The sequence below is a fragment of the Macaca nemestrina genome, chromosome 14, assembly GCF_043159975.1.
Source record: "Macaca nemestrina isolate mMacNem1 chromosome 14, mMacNem.hap1, whole genome shotgun sequence".
Classification (NCBI taxonomy): Eukaryota; Metazoa; Chordata; class Mammalia; order Primates; family Cercopithecidae; genus Macaca; species Macaca nemestrina.
The window spans coordinates 44,480,647-44,500,184 of NC_092138.1; the positions used below are offsets into that span (position 1 = coordinate 44,480,647).

General features: G+C 33.0%; 1 protein-coding gene and 1 pseudogene across 3 annotated transcripts in view; one reads left to right on the forward strand and one right to left on the reverse strand.

The window, feature by feature from the left end:
- Window positions 1-19,538, reverse strand: part of LOC105489092 (zinc finger DHHC-type palmitoyltransferase 21) — a 73,224-nt gene that overhangs the window by 39,884 nt on the left and 13,802 nt on the right. For all 3 annotated transcript variants that reach the window (XR_011612590.1, XM_011753762.3, XM_011753763.3), the window contains exons 4-7: window positions 17,760-17,958; window positions 16,448-16,546; window positions 10,247-10,358; window positions 6,824-6,962 (exon numbers count right to left, since the gene is read on the reverse strand). Coding sequence is in view for 2 of the 3 variants with exons in the window: in XM_011753762.3 (XP_011752064.1) it covers window positions 6,824-6,962; window positions 10,247-10,358; window positions 16,448-16,546; window positions 17,760-17,913 (504 nt within the window). In the remaining variant the exon portion in view is untranslated. The remainder of the gene's footprint in view (window positions 1-6,823; window positions 6,963-10,246; window positions 10,359-16,447; window positions 16,547-17,759; window positions 17,959-19,538) is intronic.
- LOC105489091 (large ribosomal subunit protein uL22 pseudogene) lies at window positions 18,506-19,143 on the forward strand (annotated as a pseudogene).

Below are 19,538 nucleotides of genomic sequence, written 5' to 3' on the forward strand. Positions count from 1 at the left end.
TATACATTTTTTAAACTATTTGAGAATTTCGGGATTTTTTTAGTTACTATTTCTGAGGAAGACAGTAAATACTAATTCTTTTTAGGTTCATAGGTCTTTTTTTAGTGTAAGACTCAGAATATAAATCAGTATCTATAGCTTAAAAAATAAATCCTAAATTTGGGCATTGATTCATGATAAACTATAAATTCCTTATCTCCTGCACATCTTAGTCCTTACTTCCCTCAACAAAGGATAATTCAAGTATTTCCTCAAAACTTCACATGGTAAAAACATATAAATCTTTGAATGTCCATAATAAAAGAATATTTTAAAAGATTAAGAAGAAATCTAAAAAGCATTAAGTTACTATAAAAAACAATGGGGCACTTGCAAGGAAATTAAAATAATCCAGCTCAGAAAGAGCTCTCCTGAAAACAGAAGGCGAAGAGAAGAGAGAAATGGAAGAAAATTAGGCTCCCAATCTGTTCATTTCCCAGAATTTGTGAACAACCTGCTTTCTCTCAACTGTCTTTACCATGAGCATGAGCATAACCCACAACGTACCAGTTTTCTACTGAATACAGGTTAAGTGCTAGTACAGCAATGGTCAAAGTGCAACTCATTTTTTGTCGTTGTTGCTGTTAAAGGAATAAACATTTTCACCTTAAAAAAACAAGAAAAGAAAAACAAGAAAGTTAACACTTTCTTTTCCAACCCAGGCAATTCCATTCAGCTTTGGAATTTAAAGATGGGCTAGAAAAGATACTATGCTGCCACCTATCTACCTAAAATGGTAGAAAGAAAATGCAGACTACAGCTTTCGCTTCAGTCTGGATGACAGAAGAACACAGGGTCAAGGTCCATGGCATGCTTTAACTGCATCATTACTCCCACAAAAAATATGTATAATAATCATTAACGTAATATCCAAAGATAGGTAGGGACTTTGGAGGATCTTATTCCATATCCTGAATAACAGAAAGAGTAATAAGATGAATGAATGAAATTCCTGATACTATCTTTATTCACACATAGTTTTATACACATACACATAATCAAGAGCTTGATACAGATTTTTGTTTTAGAGAAAAATGAAAGAAACCCAGGAAAGGGCTTGCAGAAACACTGATGGGACAGTATTTTTTGAAGAATATTCCACCATAAAACATTATTTTTTTCAATGTCAGTGGTAATAATGGTGACTTTTGTTCTGAAATTATTGGTAAATTTTTTCTACCTTTATGAAAAACACAGTAAATATAATTTACAAAAGAACTGCTGAAGTAAGAACATTATTTTATTATTTAGCTTTAAATAAGTTTGTTATACAGCTGGAATTTTACAATGGATTTGCCCTTAAAACCAATTATTCCAGTTAAAGTCTCAAGGCTTTTGTTGTTTTTTTGGCCCAGCAATGACTTCCTTCATCTCCCCATTTGGTTAATCTCTACCTCACCTATAAAGTCCACCATGAGTCTCATTCCCTACACTATAGCAGTTCTCAAACCTTATAGCCACAGAAGTTTTGCGCTGCACAACTCTACAGGATACTATTTACATAGACTATGATGTGAGTGTTACCTCCTGGAGTTATGCAATTAGGCAGCAATGATTAAAATCACCTGGGAAGAAATTTTTTTAAACAAAATGTTATTGCCATTGACACCTATGAGGAAATAGTTTGTATGGGACCAACCCTCACACCAAAAACACTATTAAAAACCAGATAAAATCCAATTAATTAATAAATACACAGCTGTTTGAAGACATTGGCAAGTAGCCAAAGTCTCCAGAACTTATAGGGCCAAAATCTCAGAGAAAGTAGACAGGCATTAAAAGGTGATCCATATATTCTGCACTGTTTTTTTGTTTTTTTTTTTTTTTTTTTGAGATGGAGTCTCACTCTGTCACCCAGGCTGGAGTGCAGTGGCCAGATCTCAGCTCACTGCAAGCTCCGCCTCCCGGGTTTACGCCATTCTCCTGCCTCAGCCTCCCGAGTGGCTGGGACTACAGGTGCCCGCCACCACGCCTGGCTAGTTTTTTGTAGTTTTTTAGTAGAGACTGGGTTTCACCGTGTTAGCCAGGATGGTCTCGATCTACTGACCTCATGATCCGCCCATCTTGGCCTCCCAAAGTGCTGGGATTACAGGCTTGAGCCACCGCGTCCAGCCTCTGCACTGCTTTTTATCTGAAAGTACTTGTCAATTCACACTCAGTACTGAATGAAAAGCCAAGTAGAACTGGAGACTCAGAACATCCTGCAAAATCTCCAAGGCCAGGAAAACAGTAACTGTAGGGCACAATCCACAATAAACACCTCAGTTTTTCAGCTGAGACCCCGAAGGACTATACTATTGGAATAAAGGCAAATTGAAACTAGTCTTTCACAAAGACAAATCCAGCAATCAAGATTCCTTACAAAGTACCAATAAACACAATAAACAGCATCTTCCCAAGAACTGCCATGTTGAGACCAATGTTCTGTTATTTAGCATTAGAAATTCTTGTTATACAAACCCGATTGGATAAAAATGAGCCTTCTCTTATATCCTATCAAAAAAAAAAAAAAAAAAGAGTAAAGCAAATCTGAGGAAGGAACACATCAACCACATTTTCTACAATTTGTCATGCAAAATGCTCAGTATTCTGACTTCGGCATGTCAGAGGGCAGGACCAAATATCTGGAAATTGAGAGAAAAAAGAGTCAACAGAAACGAACCCACAAGGGGATCTCAAAATTAAAGTAATCAAACACAGACATTACAATAACTGTGATTAACATGTTCAAAAAAAATAGATGACAAAATAGATGATTTCACCACAGAAATTATCAATGAAAGAAAGTATCAAATGGAAATTCTAAAAGTGAAAAATAACTGAATTAAGACTCTTTAGAAGGATTTAAGGGTAGATTAGACACGGCAGAAGAGATGATTAGTAAACCAGAGGATAAATTAATAAGAAATATCCAGAATGAAGCACAGAGAGGGGAATAAAAAAGGAAAGTGAAGAAATAAATTTAGAACATATGCAGCACAATGAGACCTCATGTACATGTAAGTAGAATCCCAGAACTGCAGGAGAAAAAATTGAGCAGAGGTACTATTTGAAGTGATAAAGGCCAAGAAATTTCCAAAACTTAAGAATGACATCAGGCCACAGATTCAAAGTTACATAAACTCTCCAAAAGAAAAAAATGCAAAGAAAACAATACCAAAGCACATCACAGAATCACAGAATAACTGCTAAAATACAAAGACCAAAAGAAATCATAAAAGCAGCCAAAGAAAAACACATTTCATTGGAGTAACAGTAAGACCAACAACTGACTTTACAACAGAAATGATGGAAACCATAAGACAATGGAATAACATCTTTTAAAAACTAAACAAAAGTAACCACCAACCTGCAATTCTGTGCCAAACAATAAATCCTTCAAAAATGAAGGAGAAATAAAAACATCCTCAGGGAACCAACACTGAGAGAATTTGTTCCAACAGACTTGCAATAAAAGCAGAAAAAATAAGCCTAGAGGAGGCTCAGACATAAGGAGTACTAGAAAAAGCACCAATACGTAGATAACTCAAAACAAATACTGACTATAGGTAACATATAACTTATATAAGAATATAACACATAATGTATATGTAATAATGATAAAGTCCTGTTACCATGTGATTTTTTTCTGTATCTACTTTCCACCCCAAAATACGAAAAATGATGATGACAGAGGGTGTTCCAAGGCCACTGCTTTCATTAGGTGCACAATGATAAAGTACTAACTTATATTATACTTCAAAAAAATCAGAATAATGTTTTCATTTTTGGGAAAACTATAAAAAGAGTAAAAGAGAAAGCCACTAGAAATAGAAAACTGGAATTTTTTTTTAATTAGAAATTCCAAAACAGGCAAGAAAAGGAGAAAATGGGAACATAGAAGAGATAAAGTCAAATAGTAAATAAATAGGAAGATGACAAAATACCAGTTATACTAAGTAAAAATTTACTAAATATTTCATATTAAAAGACAATTTTTTAATGATGAAATATCTGCTGTCTATAAGACATATGAGACATAGTAACCAAGAAAGGTTGAAAGTATTAAAGACAGAAAAAGATATACCATGAAAACATTAACTAAAAGACAACTGATATAGTTAAACTAGTAACAGAAAAAAAATTTGAAGGTAAGAATCATTATTAATAAAGAAGCATGTTTTATAATGATACAAGAGTCAATCCACCAAAAAGATGTAATGAAGTTTGTATGTATCTGTAATATAGCTTCAAATTCTCAACTTCTAAATCAATGAAATGACTCGAAGTCATTTCAATGTATATTGAGTAACTACTGAACATTCATTTGCTTCAGATCATTGGAATATTTAGAGCTACATAGATTATAAAATACTTTCTTCAAGTTTAGTTATAATTCTGGTCCTAGAATTTAGCTTTACTCTATTAAACTTAAGTAGGTTAGAACAGTGCTAATAAACATTCAATTTTATGTATTTAAATTCATCTGTCTTTTCTTACAATGGGAAATATTGTGGTAAAGCTCTTCTCTCCATATACCTAACTTGATAATATATATGAATTACTTCGTTCATTGAGATAATATATCATAAACAAAACTAAAAATTACTTGATTCCTCAAAAGGAAGCAAAATGACCCTGGAAATTTCATAAAATAATCTCTGAGTTTTCATTTCATTACTGCTAATATGGTGGTAATTATACAAGTACCCCACTTGATACAACAAGGGAACTGTAAGACTTAAGCTAAGAGAACGATTTCTGCTCAGCACTACTAGACATAAATAACTCTGTCAGATCCCTAGAATTATTTATAATGTAGTGCTTCATTCCTAAAGTAGCTTTCTAACAACCAACATAATGATTTGATTTTCATTTGGTAAAATGCTAACATATTATGATTTTTATTTAAAAAAACACCTGCTTGCATCTACAATTAATTGCTCTAAGGAAAATCTGGTTTGACTTTTCAAAACCCACTTTTCACACTCATTTTTTATATACTTTCTTCTTCCTGATATATTTAATCTTTTAACAAACATTTGCTATGCTGCTGACCTTTTTCCAACATTATGCATGTAAACATATACATATATGTAGCATATTCAAATATAACCTATAATCCATTTCTCCATTTTAAAAAAAGGTGACTGCCTAATTGCCATTAATTTCTCCAGTTTCTACCTTTCAGTCAGAGAAGAAAATTCGTTTGTAATTTCAAACACCTTACTCCTTCATTTGATTACTGGAATTTCCTTAGTTGGTCATCAATCTTCCAGTAATAAATGCTTACTGTAAAACGGTCTCTAAAATTTTCACGAAAATTAATAGACCAAGAAAACTGTTTCCTCCCTCTGAGAGTTTTCACTAAAATCAAATGTAACATAAATTGAATGTCTATCACATACCAGCTAAGTTTACATATACTATTTCATTTAATCTCATTATTATTCACATTACAATGAGTGTAGAAGAAAATCACCACTCAGAGAGGTTAAACAATGCGTCAAAACTCACTCATGTAATAAGAAAACACAGGCTTTAACCCTAGGTATGTCTGTTTATAAAGACAAGATCTTTCCACTACCAGAGGCTGGCCAAGTTACTGTAAAGAGCCAGACAGTTAATATTTTAGGCTTTACAGACCATACAGTTTCTGCCACAACTATTCAATTCTGCTGTTACAAAACAAAAGCAGCCATAGACAATATATAAACAAAAGAAAGTAGTTGTTTTCCAGTAAAACTTTTTTAACAAAAACAGGCAGAGGGCTGAACTTAAACAAGGCCCAGAGATTGCCAATACTGCACTATACTACAATGCATTCATTACCTCTTAGCTGCTCTTTGTTTTTCATTAACACCACTAAATTCTACTTCTCTGTTACTTAAAAAAATTACTACCTTAATCCTACTGAGGAATTTCATTTTAATGCTTTTCTTATTAGGCTCAACTATTTGAAACAGATCACTCTGGGGAATATGTACATTCTTTTACATGATCTAACTTTAATGCCAATTGTATCAGAAATTTATCTACAAATAAGATGAAACATTTCTAAAACTATCGTACTAGCATGCATTATATTCTCAGTGGATAACTTTTTAAAGCATCTTGCAAATTCATGTTATCATTGCTGATGAAAGTCAGGGAGAAAAAAAGTTCTTTTTCTCAAGAACATAACTATTTGAGAACCTTTAAAAACTACATTCTGGGAGTTGAACAATGAGGACACTTGGACACAGGAAGAGGAACATCATACACCGGGCGGGGCCTGATGTGGGGTGCGCGGAGGCAGGAGGGATAGCATTAGGAGATATACCTAATGTAAATGACGAGTTAATGGGGGCAGTACACCAACATGGCACATGTATACATATGTAACAAATCTGCATGTTGTGCACATGTACCCTAGAACATAAAGTATAATAAAAAATAATAAAAATCTTGATGACATTATGCTAAAAAAAATACATTCTACATTTTTATTCCTGAAAAGAAACGAACATTTCATCTTTGTTTTTCTATTATAGATATTTTTAAACCAAGACACATATATTGAAGATTCAATGTGTTGCTTTCTAAAGAAAGCCACTCAACACTAATAAATAACCATAAATGAATTTCATGAAAAGGAAATGTCAGAATAGGGCCCACCTTCTCAATCCCAATATAGTTCAAAATTCACCAATTTGGGAGTTTATTTTCGTTGTTTTGTTCCCAATCTTTTGTACTTAAAGGAACCACATGTTAATAATTGTATGCTACAACTGCTCTAATGTTAGTGGATAGAAACATTTCTTACCAAATTACGCTTTTTTAGTGGAAGAAAATAGTAATAGTGGCAGAAAGAAAACATCAGTGCGTAGCAAGTAAGAAGTTCAGTGTAGAAACACAACTGCAGAAAGAGCCAATGATTATCTTCACCAACACAATTGTTAATCCTAAAGAAAAAAAATGAAAAAGAAACAATATTTTAAGTTCACCTCAGGATCAACAAGACTAAAATAAAAACAAATAATATCACATATGCTTGACTTCATGGAGATATGCTAAGGCCACTCGAAGGTAAAAACAAACTATACAAGGAAAAGTATAAATATACCATCTTACATTTGTAAAGCACTTCACAAAGGAAGTCCACATATATGATCCCCTTCAACTCATAACAACTCAGCGAGACAGGAAGAGCAGACGGTAGCTTCCTGTGTCACTGATAAGGAACCAGGGAACAAAGGAGTTAAGCCAGAGGATGTACAGTTAGAAGACATAGGGGCCAAGAGAGCAAGAACCCTGCTTCCCTGTATATTGCTCTTCCTTTACAGTATTCTAGCTGTGGAAAGCAATCTGAATGCCCTGAAGTAAAACAGCTGAAACATACCACTCCGACATGACTAATAAGCATTCACAACTTTTTTTGATTTTAAAAATCTATCCCTGGTTGCTGAAAATAAAAATGTATTCAAAACTATTTACAGATACATAGAGCAATACTTCCACCAATACAACAGTGAACCCTAACTAGGAAAGAGGATTAATGTTACAATAAAAAATTTTCAAGGCTAATTTAAGCTGAATATTTTATTGTTCCAAATTTATTGTATCCAAATTGTCAAAGTATCCTAAAATTCCAGCAAAAAACCCTAGTTCAAAACTACAAATGACTTTGCACAAATGTCTTCATTTCAAAATAGTATTATGCTGTCAATGAAAAAGAAATGATGTAACAGGTTTCGGTCCTAACTTAAATCGCTCTTTTTAACTTGTCATTAAACCATTTTTTAAAGTCAAATATAGAACTGAACTGAAAAACCCTAGAGAGGTATTTCTTAGACTTAAGAGTGCATGTTTTGTAAACAAGAAAATCTACTGTGCTTTGTTATTTGCAAGCAGGATTATAAAAGAAGTGTGCTTATACACACTCAAAAATGCTCTTCAACAGCTGCTGAATGAAAGATGGCTTATCCTTGTTCTATCCTTCCTGTCCCCAGGAAGTTTAAGAAACAATGTCTATGATCACAGCTTTCCTAACCAGAACAGCTTTAAGAAGCACTAAGGTACTCAATCTATATGAGTTCTTTTTGCAACATTTGAACTACTTAGAAAGAATGATCAAGCCCGGCGCAGTGACTCACGCCTGTAATCCCAGATTTTTGGGAGGCTGATGGGGGCAGATCACCTGAGGTCAGGAGTTCGAGACCAGCCTGGCCAACATGGTGAAACCCCATCATTGCTAAAAATACGAAAACCAGCCGAGCATAATGGCATGCGCCTGTAATCCCAGCTACTCAGGAGGCTGAGGCAGGAAATCACTTGAGGCCAGGAGGCGGCGGTTGCAGAGAGGTGGAGGTTGAGATCGTGCCACTACACTCCAGCCTGGGCAACAGAGTAAGGCTCCATCTCAAACAAAAACAAACAAACAAACAAACAAAACGATCAAAGCCAGAAATATAGAAAACCTTGAGGCGTTGTGAGAATTGACCTCCAAACCTAAAACTGTGCTAGGCAGCTAAATAGTACAATTTCTGAAAACATCAAAAATTTTCCTTGCTTCCAATTTACACTATATATTTCCCCTGTTCTCTGAACATTTCAGCAGTGCTCTATCGGGAAATTTAATCACAAAAATTCCTGAATCTCTTTAGGTCCCTTGTCTACCCTCCTTTCTGATCCTCCGAATCCTTTGTACTTCCCCCTCACTGCTAACAACTTCTGAAAAGTTGACTAAAACTATGGAAGCAAGAGGCCTAGAAAGAGAAATCACCCCAAGGTTAGAATTAAGGTTAAATAGCACCTTATTTGGTCACCAATAAGTGAGTCTTTCCTAGTTGATTTTTTTTTTTATCTTAAACTATTGCATTCATTTGAAAAAAAGGCATCAATATCCACTTGTATCATGAACATTTGTATTTTAGTTAGTTAGAAACACTACAATAAGAAGTGCTTAAAAACTGAGTTTTCTGTATGATTAGCAATTATCTGAATACATGTTTCACCTAGCTTTCTAAAAATCTATTACTATTGTGACAGCAAACAGATCACTGAGCTTTAGAAGATTACTTGGGAATTAATCTGTTTAAATTCAAGGCACAGTTCTGAATATCAACTATATGTCATATACTATTCTATCTTGTTGACAGATTGAGAAATTTTTTAAATTTTTATGTAGTAACAAAGTGTTTTTATCGAAAATGCTCTTATTTTTTCCTGTTTCAGGAAATTATCTTCTATTTAAATAATCAGTCTATGCAAAACAACAAATTTCCACTGAAAGTTTGCTGATTATCTGTGCTATCAAAATAAGTTATCAAAAATAAGGAAAACTCTAAACTGACTAACATTAGAAAAAGCTAAACTCTACTTGAATCAATTTTAAATAAATGCAATTACAAATTAAGAGGCTCACTATGTACATTTGCATAAATGCATGTCTGTGTATACAAACATAAATACTACATATATGTATACAGATACATTTGTCAAACTCTACACTATACCAGTTTAAATATTTATACAGAGAGCCAATGCTAAGAAAACAGAATTAAATACAATATCTTGTTCACAGATTTTTGTGACAGCTTTAAAATGAGATACAATACAGAATTCACACAGCATTTGTTTTCAGAGAGTCTATTTCTCAACTGAACATTTTCTTTAAATATTACAAGAGAGCCCCCTATTGACCAAAACTGTTGGCAGTTCTGCAGAATCATCTAATTATCACTCACATACTTCAACACGTACATAATGGTAGTAGCTATATCCAACACATAATGCTTAAAAAGCTTTAAGGGGTAAGGAAGAGGTTATCAGGGTGTCTGAAATATTATTAATTAAACAAATAAAAAGGGAATACAAACATTCGGATATATATGGTTTACTACAATTAGAAATAGCTACCATTTAAGTACATCCTACATGTCAGATATTTTATTACATGTTTTATATACATTGCCTCATTTAATACAACCACCTTTATCCTTTTGTATATTAGGTTGCATATTATTAGTTTTTTTGCTCAAATCTCTCCTTGTTAGAAAACATAGGATTTCTGTGGAAAAATGACTTTGGGAGTTGACCAATCATATAATCTAAATAACGATATCCTTATTAAGATATTGTAAAACTATATAACTTTAACGTAACTTTTGTTTAAAGCTGCTAAGTTGTAAGATTTACATTTTATTACCCACCCCCCTATTCTTTACTAGAAGTGAATCACTCTTACCATGGACAGTGATGATCCATTCTCCTCACACAGTGGCCACAGCGGCTACAGTGATGGGAACGCTTTGGTCTCATCAGATTACACTTGTTACATAATTCCCAGAACTCCCTTTCTAGAGAAGGAAATTAAAATCCATTTAATGAAGGCAAGTGGGTAATGCTGAAATTTAGCAACAGTTGTTTAGAAGATTTTATAGGAAGACTTCAACATATAATTCTAAGAGATTTTTCTTCTTCTAAGCCTTTGGTGTAAACGTGTTTGCCATAAATGTTGTGGTTCTATTCTATATATGTCTTATTTTGTGTGTTTCTAATTTAAAAGACTATAAAAATAAGACACTATTGTTATAGTCAAAGTAAGAGACAGAAAACAATGTATTTGGATTCTGGGTATACTGTGAGAATATAAGTAAAATCCAATGACAAAACCCTAAAGCCTAACCAAATTATTATACTAAAACAATTTTATTTAAACAAATTGATTTCTAGAAATTTTATTTTTTGAAGGCTCTAAAGAAGAAATGATGCTGACCCTGGTTTCAGTTGATTAGTAAGTTGAAATCAATCCTATAAACTCATTTGAAAAACAGAGATGGCATTCCCCTCCACACACTTTCCCTAAATCATTTAATTTTTAAAAACATCAATAGATTCATTTAAGAGTGTACGTGACAGGTTAGAGAAGGAGGTCATATGGGTTTGGGAGGTGTCAGAATAGTTTCAGTAGTTAAAAATGTTGTAAGATGACTATTATTTTTAATGAAAATAAAGCACTTCTTCACAAAACACTGAACTACCATCAAGTAGCAATTTCCTCTCATCTGTAGTGAAATAGCACACGATTAAGTTCTGTGCAAAAAACACGAAGTTTGCATAAGAGAAAAGGCTTTTGTTTTCATTAAAAATTGTCCTAATCAGATCCATGAAAACTATGAAAGAGTCATCTTCCTAGAAAAGACAATTGCCTTTTTATACAAAAATGTATCTTTTAAATATGTTGGAATGGAATTTTACTTTTACAAAATTCTTTTAATTTTCATCATTCGTGTTTATACTATTCCATAACCTCATTAAAAGTACGGGCACAGTAAGATTAGCCTAATTCCTATATTCAGATTGAATATTACTATATGAAGAGTGGGACCCTAGCACATAGTAGGTAGTCACTAAATGCTTGCTGATGTATGAAAAGTCTAAAATCAAAACATGAAAGATTCAAAATAAAAGTGAAAGATAATAGTAGACAGTATTCAATTTTTGAAAAAGATTCTCTATTTGAATTCCATTATTTTAGTTGAACGGTCAGGAGCAACATCAACATGCTGGACTTTTATACAGTAAAGCGTTGGGAAAACATTCCCACTACAGATATCTCTGAAGAAACAAAGTATGAATAAAACCTATATCAAATTAATTGTTCCAATGATAAGAAAGTTGAGAAATTATCTCTTATATTTGAAATCTCATTTTAAAAGAAAATCCTTTTTCATTTCTTAGTTATTTTAATGAAAATAAATCATGCAAGAGCAACAATATTAAAGCTTAACTGACATAGTTAAACTAGTATTATTTACCTCTAAGTGAACTAAAAACTCATTTAATATATAGCATATTACAATGTCACAAGCATATCGTATCCCACTCCCCTGCTTAGCTCAATGCTCCCAAACATCCCAATGTTAAAACTTTGAATTCACACATTGCGAGGAATATAGACAGGAAGGAGGCTCTCTCCACAATGAGCCAATTTTCATTAAAAGGCAATATAAAAATTTTGTTTTTATCAGCCCCTTAAAACATAAACACGGTGTATTCATTATTGGTAATTTCTGAGAAATCAGCATATAATTCTTCACTTTATATCTAAAATGTATTCTCAGAAAAGAGGAGAGCACATGGCTATAGTTAGAGAAAGCCTATAATTCTTAATCTAGACCACAGATACAAACTACAGTCTGCAGGCAAATCCAGTCTACCACCTGTTTCTGTATGACCTATGAGCTAAGAATAATTTTTACAATTTTAAACTACTGAAAATAACAATTTGTGACATGTAAAAATCATATAAAATTCTAATTTCTGTGTCCATAAAGTTTGATGTACCCATCATTTACATATTGTCTATGGCTGCTTTTGTGTTTCAATGGCAGAGCTGAGGAGTTGTGAAAGAGACTGTACGGCCCATAAAGCTGAAAATGTTTACTACAGGCCTTTATAGTAAAAAATAATTTATTTGCTAATCTATGGTCTGGACCATAAATTGATTTAAAGAAAGAACTTGAGTCATTCCTTTGATAACATGAAGATACCACGTAAGTATCTCAAATGAGAAATACCTGTAAAAACTCACAGTTTCACATATCTATATGAGCACATACATCTCTATATACTTAGGGAAGAAAGGAGAAATCACTATTGTACAAAATCTAGAAATTTAATGGATCATCTAGAAGGTGCTTCTGCCTTGTGTAGCAAGAAAAAAATCCATCCATCTTAACATACCCTACATATCTCCAAAGCCTTTCTTAGTCATTTTCCTTTCCTTTCTTTACTCATGTCCACATAGGATATTGGTGACTGATACATTCTGATGTCTGATGATTTTTGTACTAGCCATGTAGTAATATTTTTTAAAAGCCTATGAGAAAAAGAATTCAACTGAAAATTTATGATAGCTTTAGAAAAACTAAAAGCTAACAGATACATTTTTAAGGGAGAGAAAAATCAAAATATAAAACAAAATCAAAAAAAAGGCAAACTCCATAAATGACTGAGGCTGTTTAATGTGAATAAATACATCATTTTGTTTAACCTGGAGATTTATTAATGCTGTAAATGCTTGAATGAATATAATACAATGCTTGGTTTGTTTAACCCTCAGAAAGGAAGAAATCACCCTCGACTTGAGTCTTTTAAGAGACTCACCTTTTAAGGGACCCTCACTCAATTAATACATTTAAAATCAATAAGTAAAGCTTTGAGGAGAAAAACATTACTTGAAATAACCTAAATCAACACAAAGTTTGGGTCCTAACAGAGATTCCCTGACAAGAATCAGTTGTCAATGTAGGAAATAAATGTCAATAAGTCTCTCACAGATCACCTTTAAAAAGCAATATAAGAGGGAGGATAAAACCAAAACTGTGAGTGAATACATGACCCTGATCACTGAATACAAGCATCCTTACAGCTTGGGGTAAATTTTTCAGAGACTGCATCAAAACATGACGCATTTTTTTTTAACTTGAAAGAATTTCCTCTGTAATGATATGTCAAAAAAAAAATGGCTCTAGTAATGACAAAACCACATGTCGAACATGCAAGTGAAAAACTTGATTAAAATGTTCTAAAGTTGATTGCGGTGATGGTTACGCAACTGTGGGTATACTAAAACCCATAGAATTGTACACTCTAACTGGATAAATTATATGGCATGTAAATTATATTCAGTAAAACATTTTTAAACATAGTTAAGAACTTGAATAAAATTTCATAAAATATGAAAGTGATAAAAACATTTTTAACTGAAGGTGTTCATTTTATATTTTATTTCAAATACACATGTGAACAACTCAAGTAATATAAACAAACGTAACAATTTCATTTGACTGTTTCATCTACATGCTCAAAAGTTTATAAAGTCAAATTCTGGGAATCTTTTCATGAGAAAATGGAACATTTCCTTATATTCAAATTGCCTCATATTTAGTAAGTCACATATATACTAAAGTCATTGTGTTTCAAAAAAGCAGAAAGGCATGTAAAATATTTCAGAGTAATTCAATAAAAAAAATAGTTAAAATCACCAAAGTATTAGGGCTTTAAGTTCCCTTTTCTGAAGAATTCAGTTATATGAAATTGCTCAACCTTTAAACATTCCTGAATAAATGTCACTCTTCTATAGTTTCAACTCTCTAGGCATTCAATATTATTTTTCACTGTTAAAATTTTGTAATGTTTTTTACTAAATTAAAATAATATTTACAAAAGAATCAGGTAACCAGCATCAAAAAGTAAATGATGACTTAAGTTTTCCCCAGATTTGTAACAAAGGTGAATAAAAAGCTAAAATTATCAATCTGTATATAGATCCATGGTAATAAGATGACAGAGACAAGGTTCTGGGTCTCTGGGCTGGATCTCACACCAACAACCAGCTGTTTAATCCAGGAAGGACAATCTATGCTCCTGACCACCCAGCCTACCTACCTCATACAATTACCATGAGGATCATACGATAATGCGATACTTTTAGAAAAAGACTATGGAGAAACATTAATATATGACAAGTAAGTGTATTTTTGTCAATGGAGTGAATGGGAAGATTTTTGAATTCAGGGAAGAAAAATAGGCCACATGCCAACTGAGACAAGATGTAAAGCAGACATCCAAACAGTCAGCAAGATGCCAGGGTGTCCTACATCACTACAGTCTAGACATTAAAGATAACAGAGTTGTTACATTTAGACTCAATTAGTCAATTAGGCCTAAAGATACAAATTTTGGGGCATATACAACATTCTTAACTTTTAAATTAGTTTCCAGTGTCTTTTTTTAATCACAAAATTTCTAATAAAAATTAGGATTCCCTGTATTCTGAGAATTTTAAGATCTAACAATCTAATTGCATGACAATTTTACTGTAGCTGAGTAGAGACAACTACTTTCAGATAAGGTATGAAATACTTGCTATATGGCCCCTCTCATTGATTTGCAGTGTCTGGAACATCTAGGCATTTGAGTCTTTCACCACTGCAAACTAAGGAGTTCATCAGAAACAGGTCTTCAAGTTAGAAAATACCTGTTTCTTTGATTTTCATGGGCCACTGGATTTTCAAGCTGAAGTAGATAACACATGTATACAATATTTTAGAGAGTTTTTAGCTAAGCCAGGTGGGAAGAAAAGTGATTCTATACAAATTGCAGAGTGCCACCCTCCCTGCTCCTGTCCCACTGCAAAACACATATACATACACAAACTTCTAATGACAGTCCTACTGCCTCTATACATTAATAAAAACTTAATATTTAATGTAGTATACAAAAACTTTTACAGTTATATAAACATCAGTGTAATATTCCCATTGAATCTCTGAATTTTCAAGGCCAACTAAGCCTCCAAATGATGGGTGTCGAAAAACAATAATCAGAATTTAAGGGAGACTTTATAAGTAACTTGTCACTTAATCTAATTTCCTAAGAAATTACTGCATTGGTTTGCAAACTGTGCCACACACTGGAAGCACCTAGGATCTTTCAAAAATACTGATACCTGGTTCCTATGCCCCAGACATTCTGATTAAACTAAATGGGGTGTGACCTGGACATTGAGATTTTTTGAAGTTCCCCAGGTGGATTCTAATGTGCAGCAAGTTGGAAACTACTAAATTACTATAAAAAGTATTTTGCTTTGCAATGTACTACACAGGCATATAAATTTCTTACTAGAAGAAAGTTCAGAGAGTTCTCAAAGCTTATATAGCATACAATCAAAGAGTGAGCCTCAGGAATGAAAATAAATAAGGCTATACAATATATACCCAGTATGTAATAAAACAAGCAATACATTTTTAATTCATTTTTGAGATCTGAATGGCTATTATGCAATAGAGTAATCAAAAATCACCTTCGACTGAAACTAGAATAAATGCTTGCCATTTTTCACTGAATTGTTAGAACTTGGAAAAATAGACAATAGTATTCTTAATACTACAAGTATTTATTCTAAGCAATATTGTATTTATAACATAACGTAAGTGGCACCATCAAGAAAACTCCTTTATAAAATTAAAATATAACTTCTCAGATAATTATGTATCATTCAACAACTATGTACTGAGCATCTTAAATGATAGAGACTCTTCTGGATATGAGGGATACAGCAGTGAGTAAATGAAGACAACAAAAACAAAAAATCTATACTCTCACAGAGCTTATGGAGATCTAGAATGGGAGGTGGAAGACAAACAAACAAGTAAACTGAAAAGGAAGCCAAGAGATGGGGTGTGGTGAAATTGCAGGGGTGCCGGGGGAGCAGGGTTGCAATTTTAAGTAGAGAAGTTTGGAAAAGACACATACAAGCAAAGACTTCAAAGTGGTGTTGGATGACATACATAACCAATACATATTAAAGGCAATAAAATATGTAAATAAAGACAGTAATTCTGGCATCAGCAAAACTGATAAATCCAGAGTACCATACCTCCATGTGGGATCTTGGGGTTCTCAGGGAGTCTTCCTGGATCAGTTATTGAGGCCCTCACTAAGGCAACCAGACAGAATATGGCAATGCCATAGAATACTTTAAAATAAATAAATTAAAGAAATTAGTTACTTATCCTTCAAAACATTTTATCAACAATCATAATTAAAGTTTAAAATGTATATTTTAATAAACACCATCAGCAGAAAAATTTTCAAAAGATTAAAAAATAAATAATTTAACTCACCAAATAATACTGTCAGGAGGACTATCTTAAATAGTACTAATTTTAATTATTATTTTACATGATAATAACTCAAACTTCTTATAAATCAGATCCCTTAACAGGGACTTCCTATTAATAATGGCATAAATGAATAGGCTCACTTTTAATTACTACATGTTCTATATTAGAAAGGATCAAAATACCAACAAGTAAACTTTTTTATTAACTGGGTATCTTCAATGTTACTCTGAATTAGTGAAGTTCAACTGTCCCTTTTGATGGATCTTAAAACAATTAATTTGAGAACTAAGACTTTGAAACGTTTTCATTTTTAAATTAATAACCAGAAAACAAAAATAGTAAGGGAAAATAGATTTGGCCACCATAATTCTACATTTTTAAATTAGTAAGAATAGAGGAATTCTGTTGGGGGGATTAAAAAAAACACTGTACATGTAAAAGGAACAGTCTGAGTGCTCAATCCAGGACTGACTGCATACTACTGTTCAGTTTTGTCATATATATAACATTTCCCATGGTTCGTGTGAGGTCAGAATGAGGTAATGGGCATGAAAACTGTAAATGCCATGTACATGCAAAATATATAATTTCAATTTATTTTAATCATAAGCAAGCCATCACTAATTGACTAATAACTATCCAGAAGTTCAAAGTGTTATTATAATCAACCTCGTAACCAATACTTTTCTTACGAAATTCTTTCTTCTCAGTAACATATATTATCTCTATTCTTAAAACGACTACATTTGTAATTAGGTACAAAACAGCAATATTGAAAATACAGATAGACATGCAAGTTATCACTACTGTGTCAGTTTTCTATTTTTAACAAAATGGTCTTTACGTACTTTGCAGTTAAAAATGGAGATATCACTTTTATCTAACTGCAAATCTATAAAGGCCATTATTTCTGCAAGTTCATAAATAAGTAAATAACTGAATATTGACAGCACTGCTAAAATACTAAATATATTAAAAGGAAAGTTAACATAGTGACACTACACTCCAAAAATGTTTACAGTGAGAAAAATAATTATACAAGAAAATAAAGATCAAGAAACTTACTTATTATTAATATGCCTGGAATATGTCCTTCTTCATAGTGAGGAAAGAGGACAATTTTGGGAATTAAAACAAAATTGTATAACCAAACAAAGACAATCAAACCCATGCAGCACCAACCATGTGGGTCAACAACAAAGTGAATCCGGAGACCCATTTTGCAGTCTTATAACTGCCTGCTAACCCACAAGGAAGGATGATCCTAAGGAGAAGGAACAAAGAAAACAATTACTTACATAGAAAAATTTGACTAAAAACTGTATTTCTGGCAAAACTTCTATAAAATAACAGTGAGTTTTCTTTGCATATTTAATATTTTCTTTCTATAGTTGACATATTTATTGATACTTCTTTGTATATATATTTTTACAATAAATACTTGGGAAAACAAACAGAAGTTTCAGGATATTCAAATTTTACCAAGCTTCAAATAATTTCAATGTTTCATTATGAATTACTATCACAGCTATAAACTGGAATCATCTACTGAATTTAAAACACAAGTTTGTCCTTAACCCAGTCCTTACCACAATGAGTTGAACTTCCCGTGTAAACCCAAAAGAAATGAATACACATGTCCACCAAAAGATTACGTACAAAAATTTTTAGTAGCTTTAATCAGAAGACTGATGGTCACACAAGTCAAAATGGTGGTTATCTTGTGGTGACCGGGTGTACGTTAACTGAAAAGGAACATGAGAGAACCTTTGAGGGGTTTGAAAATGTTCCATATCTTGCTTCCTCTTTCCCTAAGCGGCCTGAGGTAATCTGTGAAAATGGTTCGCTATTCACTTGACCCAGAGAACCCCACGAAATCATGCAAATCAAGAGGTTCCAATCTTCGTGTTCACTTTAAGAACACTCATGAAACTGCCCAGGCCATCAAGGGTATGCATATTCGAAAAGCCACGAAGTATCTGAAAGATGTCACTTTACAGAAACAGTGCGTACCATTCCGACGTTACAATGGTGGAGTTGGCAGGTATGCCCAGGCCAAACAGTGGGGCTGGACACAAGGTCGGTGGCCCAAGAAGAGTGCTGAATTTTTGCTGCACATGCTTAAAAATGCAGAGAGTAATGCTGAACTTAAGGGTTTAGATGTAGATTCTCTGGTCACCGAGCATATCCAAGTGAACAAAGCACCTAAGATGCGCCGACGAACCTACAGAGCTCATGGTCGCATTAACCCATACATGAGCTCTCCCTGCCACATTGAGATGATCCTTACTGAAAAGGAACAGATTGTTCCTAAACCAGAAGAGGAAGTTGCCCAGAAGAAAAAGATATCCCAGAAGAAACTGAAGAAACAAAAACTTATGGCACGGGAGTAAATTCAGCATTAAAATAAATGTAATTAAAAGGAAAAAAAAAAAAAAGAAAAAGAAAATGTTCCATATCTTGACCTGGGTGGTACTTTATGGGTATATACATATGTAAACATTCCCTGAGCTGTATACTTCAGAACTGTGCACTTTAGTTTAATTTTAAACTACAATAAAACATTTTTTAAGGATTTTGAAAAATGACAAAAAGTGAAAATTACAAATTGCCAAAAATACTAAAATTCATAGAATGAAGCCCAGCAAATCTCATCATGATCAATTCAAGAAGACTCCTGTTTAAATGAGGCTTTTCTTAGTTGAGTGTTAACAATATGCTAACAGATCTCTCAATGAGACACTTAAGGAGTTAAGATACTTCTATATATATATATATATGGTACCAAAAAAGTGACTTAAAATACATCCATACTTTGGTAGATAAAACTTCCAAGGCTGAAAT